Source organism: Octopus sinensis, unplaced genomic scaffold (assembly GCF_006345805.1).
Source record: "Octopus sinensis unplaced genomic scaffold, ASM634580v1 Contig02605, whole genome shotgun sequence".
Classification (NCBI taxonomy): Eukaryota; Metazoa; Mollusca; class Cephalopoda; order Octopoda; family Octopodidae; genus Octopus; species Octopus sinensis.
Genome location: NW_021825838.1, coordinates 8,224 through 14,776, shown reverse-complemented (window position 1 = coordinate 14,776; position 6,553 = coordinate 8,224). Strand labels below are relative to the sequence as shown.

General features: G+C 41.6%; 1 protein-coding gene across 1 annotated transcript; it reads right to left on the bottom strand.

Moving 5' to 3' along the window:
- Positions 1–3,785: 3,785 nt before the first annotated feature.
- LOC118760962 (zinc finger protein 436-like) lies at positions 3,786–4,487 on the bottom strand. The gene is made up of 3 exons (XM_036498592.1): positions 4,324–4,487; positions 4,013–4,239; positions 3,786–3,844 (listed from the first exon to the last, which is right to left on the bottom strand). Exons 1-3 carry the CDS (start codon positions 4,485–4,487, stop codon positions 3,786–3,788), a joined length of 450 nt encoding a protein of 149 aa, XP_036354485.1.
- Positions 4,488–6,553: the final 2,066 nt, after the last annotated feature.

Here is a 6,553-nt window from a genome sequence, read left to right as displayed (position 1 = left end):
TCAGAAACATCTTGAAATACTACAGAAATTATGTTACGAAAATGATAATGTATACATACCTCTTTGAGTGGTCCATCGATAATGATGATAAAGAAATGAGTTGGATTTGAACTCAGAATATTGACTAACACAACTACATACTACAAGACTCAAAATATTCAGCCAAGTCACCACCCTTTAACTAGCAATAATAATAACATCAATAACATAACAGCCAAAAGATTTATTTGTTCTGAAAATAACAATCATAGTAAATAAATATGTTCTTTAATATTCACATTCATGTGCACAGTTAAACACACTTACATACAAACAGTCATGCATGCATAATACAGAACGGAACACATAAATGAAGGATGCATTACTTAGTATATATTACATCTAGAGAATTTTGATTAATAAGTCAAATATGCAAATTATAAAGATAATTAATTGCTTTACTAAACAGTGTTGTAAAGGTGAAAAAAAAATTTGGGAAAAAAATACACGCCAAAACTAATTAATAAAGGATAATTAGGGAAGGATTGACAACAAATAATAATTTTTTCTGTCTCTTTTTTTCTGATAAATGCATCTTAATAAGTGAGAAGAATTGCATATATCTGAACTATTTCAAAGAAAAGCATAAATTTAATGTTTAAAATAGCTTTAACCAAGGAATGAGATCCAACATTTCTTCACTTTTTCCAGAATTTCTTCTCTTTATTTTTTTTTTTGCGAAATACGGAGTTTATGATTCATGTGTGAGTGTGTGTTCTTGATACTCGTTTAGAACAAGTAGTTTTACACCAATTACACTATTTTTTCTTAGTTTAAAGGCCGTGGACTGAAGATGTGAAATTTCCGAAGCCTCTCCCCCACCCCCCTTTCGCGAGCGCGCATTTTTTTCATGATAGTCGTTTAGAGCAAGTTGTTTTACACCTATTACGCTGTTTTTGTTTTTGTTTTTGTGCCCGGTTCAGACGCTTTCGGAAATTCCCGATATAAATATTCCGAGGCCTCTCCCCCACCCCTCTTCGCGAGAGAGCATTTTTTTTTCATATTCGTTTAGAGCAAGTTGTTTTACACATATTACACTATTTTTTTTTTGTTTTGGTGCCCGGGTCAGCCCCTCAGACGCTTTCGGAACTTCCCGATGTGAATTTTCCGAGGACTCTCCCCCACCCCCCTTTCGCGTGCGCGAATTTTTTTTTTCATATTCGTTCATAGGAAGTTGTTTTACACCTATTACACACATTTTTTTTTTGATTTTCTGATATTTGTTACGCCCTATATTAACCGTTTGGGTTACAAATGTTGCCAACCTCCCTTCCACCCACACTAGCGGACCATGACTACCCCCACCTGCTGCCTCAAGGTCCACCCCGATGCCTTATATCCTCAGAGACACCTCTAGTTCAGACCCCTTTCCCTCAAGTGTTACAAATGTTGCCAACCTCCCTTCCACCCACAATAGCGGACCATGACTACCCCCACCTGCTGCCTCAAGGTCCACCCCGATGCCTAATCTCGTCAGGGATACCTATTTCTTTACTACCCACAAGGGGCTAAACATAGAGGGGACAAACAAGGACAGATAAACGGATTAAGTCAATCATATCGACCCCAGTGCGTAACTGGTTCTTAATTTATTGACCCCGAAAGGATGAAAGGCTTAGTCGACCTTAGTGGAATTTGAACTCAGAACGTAACAGTAGACAAAATACCGGTAAGCATTTCGCCCGGTGTGCTAACCATCCTCAGAGATACCTCTAGTTCAGTCCGACTTTTCCTCCTATATGTGATTAGCCATACAGCTCCTTCACAACAATCTGATCTGCTTCAAACCCTTCTCTCATAGACTTAACCTTACTTACCTTGTAGTGGCAACATATTCCCTCCCTGGGTTTGTTTACTTGTGAGCTACAATGTGCCCTCAGTTGTGCCAGTGACATGAGTAAAGAACACCGCACCTGGAATTTGCATCACCGGTCTGGAACCCCTATCTTGCCCAGGATATTAATCGTCTGGAAGCCGTTCAGCGACGTGCAACCAAATGAATACACTCCATTAGGTATTTGCCATATTCTGAATGCCTTACATCCCTGGGCAAGGATACATTGAAACTCCGACGTCTGGCAGCTGACTTGGCAGACACCCATAAAATTATTAACCATCTTACAAACAATAACTCTGAGCACCTTTTCAAACTCCACCTGTCTAACACCCGTGGACATCTTTACAAAGTCAGAAAACAGCATAGATCCTTCCATGACTTTCGGAAACATTTATTTCACACTAAGAGTTGCTGAAGCATGGAACAAACTGCCGGCATCAGTTGTTAGTTGTCGGAGCACTGCATCCTTCAAAACTTCCTGAGGTTCGCCAACACTACACCTGATTTTCTCCCCTCCATACACACACAAGCATTTATCTGACTCATACATTGTTTGCTTTCCAGACTTTAGGTGCACTTTTTGACAAGTTGTGGTGCACCTGTGCACTGTATACAATAATTTCATTATTATTATTTTGCAATACAGTGTGTAAAGTGGATATCCTGCCATAGAAGACACTGAAGAACAATGCAGTCCTCAACACACTGGATCTTTGTTAAACCGTCTGACCCATGCCAGCATGGAACACAGACGTTAAATGATGAAGAGATAAAATGTGTGTAATATCGATAGCAATATACTGAAAGATAAAGGGACAAATGAGAGTTAGGGCCAGAAATACTTCATATAAGAGATAAATCGAAATCGATCAAAATCAATGGAAATTGTAGCTGTAATACCAGTGCTGGTGGCATGTAAGAGAACCATCCGAACTTGGCCGTTGCCAGCGCTGCCCCGACTGGCCTCCGTGCCGGTGGCATGTAAAAAGCACAATTGGATCGTGGCCATTGCCAACCTTGCCTGGCCTCAGTTCTGGTGGCACATAAAAAGCACCCACTACACTCTTGGAGTGGTTGGCACTAGGAAGGGCATCCAGCTGTAGAGACTCTACCAGATCAGATTGGAGCCTGGTTCGCCAGACCTCAGTCAAACCGTCCAACCCATGCTAGCATGGAAAGCGGATGTTAAATGATGATGATGATGATGATTTAATGAGTGAATCTTTTAAAATACAACAAACAATAAAATATGCTGTGATTACAGGATGCGATATTCAAGAACGAATAATGTGTAGGGGTGGTCAGGGGAGGAGATTCGGTATAAGAGTTCCTTAGACCATGGCAAGGAAAGAACATGAGTGGTCAAGAAAGGAGGAGGAGGAGGAGATGAATATTGCAAAAACAAAACAAAGAAAATCTGAAATTTTTGTAAATATTTTAGTCATAATTTACATTGCATGAAACACAGGAATATTAACGTGGCTGTGTGGTAAGTAGCTTGCTTATCAACCACATGGTTCCAGGTTCAGTCCCATTGCGTGGCATCTTGGGCAAGTGTCTTCTGCTATAGCCCCGGGCCGACCAATGCCTTGTGAGTGGATTTGGTAGACGGAAACTGAAAGAAGCCTTTCGTATACATATGTATATATATATATGTGTGCCTGTAAATTGTGTGTGTGTGTTTGTCCCCGTAGCATTGCTTGACAACCGATGCTGGTGTGTTTATGTCCCCGTCACTTAGCGGTTCGGCAAAAGAGACCGATAGAATAAGTACTGGGCTTACAAAGAATAAGTCCCGGAGTCGATTTGCTCGACTAAAGGCGGTGCTCCAGCATGGCCGCAGTCAAATGACTGAAACAAGAAAAAGAGTAAAAGAGAGTAAAGAGTATAGCAACCAAGAAACTAGAGACTACCCTTTTCCTTTCACCCCTGTATGAATCAGTTTGTGTCTCATGAAGTTACTATTTGCAGAGAATGATTTACCGCAGATAACACAGTGATATGGCTTCTCTCCTGTATGAATACGATTGTGCTTTCTTAAGGCAGTACTTTCAGAAAATGTTTTACCACAAATATCACAATAACATGATCTCTCTCCTGTATGAGTACGTATGTGTTCTGTTAAGGCTGTATTTTGAGAGAATGATTTACCACAGACATCACAATGATAAGGTCTCTCTCCTGTATGAGTACGTATGTGTTTGGTTAAGTCACAATTTTCAGATAATGATTTACCACAGATATCACAATGATATGGTTTCTCTCCTGTATGAATACGTATGTGTTTGGTTAAGTCACAATTTTCAGATAATGATTTACCACAGATATCACAATGATAAGGTTTCTCTCCTGTATGAATACGTATGTGTTCTGTTAAGGCTGTATTTTGAGAGAATGATTTACCACAAATATCGCAGTGATGGGGTGTCTCTCCTGTATGAATATATTTGTGTGTAGATAAGTGACTACTTTGAGAGAATGATTTACCACAGATATCACAATGATACAGTTTCTCACCTGTATGTGTATGTTTGTGCATAATTAGGTTACTTTTCCAAGAGAACGACTTTGTACAGATATCACAGTCATATGATCTCATCTCTTTTCTCATGCGTTCAGGGGAAATCAATTTCTTTTACTTTTCCTCTCAAATCCCAGTTGATATATTTTTCCTGCCTTCGTTTTTTTACTTTATTGCTTACATAAATTTCTACTTTATCCAATCTTTATCTGCACACAAGCTTCTTTTCTTGTCACTCTAGTCAGCAATGTTCAGAAATTTGGCTAATAATATTATTTCAGAGCAAAATGTTTCAAACGAATTCTTTCACAGATTTATAGAAACAATATTATATGTTTGTTTTCTATGATATTTTCCTTTAGTCTTTAAAACATTGTAGATACTGAGGTTGCTTCTTCTGTCACAACAACAACAACAACAACAATGTGCCCTTAAATATGGTTTCTGATTACAAATATCTTGGGTCATACATATCATCAACTGGAAAATACTTTCTAACTAGAAAGGGTATGGCCTGGTCAGCCTGTAATGACAAGCATAAGATCTGGTCATCAAATCTAAGTAGAGACTTCAAACTTGAAATCTTCAAAGCCACAGTCGAACCAATTCTACTATATGGCTCATAAACCTGGACGTTATCAAAGAAGCTTGAGAGGCGGTTGGATGGAACCTACACTCGCCTCCTTATGAGAGCTCAAAATCTCTCGTGGAAGCGTCATCCAACCAAAGTACAAATATATGGGAAACTACCACCTGTGTCATCTCTTGTGAAAGGTAGAAGAATCCAGTTTGCTGGACATTGTTGTAGAGCTGAAAACGAGGCAATTTCTACTCTTCTCCTCTGGAAGCCATCTACTCGCGATACCAGAGGGCACACACTCTCCTACTCTGATGTAATCTCCACGGATACAGGCATCCAGCAACAGGACCTCCGTAATACTATGATGGACCGTGAAGTCTGGCATAGCATGGTAAATTCCATTGTCTTGACCACAGTTGCAATACCAGAGGGCGCACACTCTCCTACCCTGATGTAATCTCCAGGGATACATGCATCCAGCAACAGGACCTCCGTAATGCTATGATGGACCGTGAAGTCTGGCGTAGCATGGTAAATCCCATTGTCTTGACCACGGTCGCGATACCAGAGGGTGCACACTCTCCTACCCTGATGTAATCTCCAGGGATACATGCATCCAGCAACAGGACCTCCGTAATGCTATGATGGACTGTGAAGTCTGGCGTAGCATGGTAAATCCCTTGTCTTGACCACGGTCGCGATACCAGAGGGTGCACACTCTCCTACCCTGATGTAATCTCCAGGGATACATGCATCCAGCAACAGGACCTCCGTAATGCTATGATGGACTGTGAAGTCTGGCGTAGCATGGTAAATCCCATTGTCTTGACCACGGTCGCGATACCAGAGGGTGCACACTCTCCTACCCTGATGTAATCTCCAGGGATACATGCATCCAGCAACAGGACCTCCGTAATGCTATGATGGACTGTGAAGTCTGGCGTAGCATGGTAAATCCCATTGTCTTGACCACGGTCGCGATACCAGAGGGTGCACACTCTCCTACCCTGATGTAATCTCCAGGGATACATGCATCCAGCAACAGGACCTCCGTAATGCTATGATGGACTGTGAAGTCTGGCGTAGCATGGTAAATCCCATTGTCTTGACCACGGTCGCGATACCAGAGGGTGCACACTCTCCTACCCTGATGTAATCTCCAGGGATACATGCATCCAGCAACAGGACCTCCGTAATGCTATGATGGACTGTGAAGTCTGGCGTAGCATGGTAAATCCCATTGTCTTGACCACGGTCGCGATACCAGAGGGTGCACACTCTCCTACCCTGATGTAATCTCCAGGATACATGCATCCAGCAACAGGACCTCCGTAATGCTATGATGGACTGTGAAGTCTGGCGTAGCATGGTAAATCCCATTGTCTTGACCACGGTCGCGATACCAGAGGGTGCACACTCTCCTACCCTGATGTAATCTCCAGGGATACATGCATCCAGCAACAGGACCTCCGTAATGCTATGATGGACTGTGAAGTCTGGCGTAGCATGGTAAATCCCATTGTCTTGACCACGGTCGCGATACCAGAGGGTGCACACTCTCCTACCCTGATGTAAT

Bases quoted from the DNA above. Each gene is read 5' to 3' on its own strand.
- LOC118760962 (XM_036498592.1), bottom strand. From the start codon at position 4,487: ATGAGAAAAGAGATGAGATCATATGACTGTGATATCTGTACAAAGTCG. The intron at 4,240-4,323 runs ATATATTCATAC...AACAGAACACAT, and splicing joins AGTCACTTATCTACACACAA to ACGTATTCATACAGGAGAGA. The intron at 3,845-4,012 runs AAAATACAGCCT...AATCATTCTCTG, and splicing joins CTGTGGTAAATCATTCTCTC to CAAATAGTAACTTCATGAGA.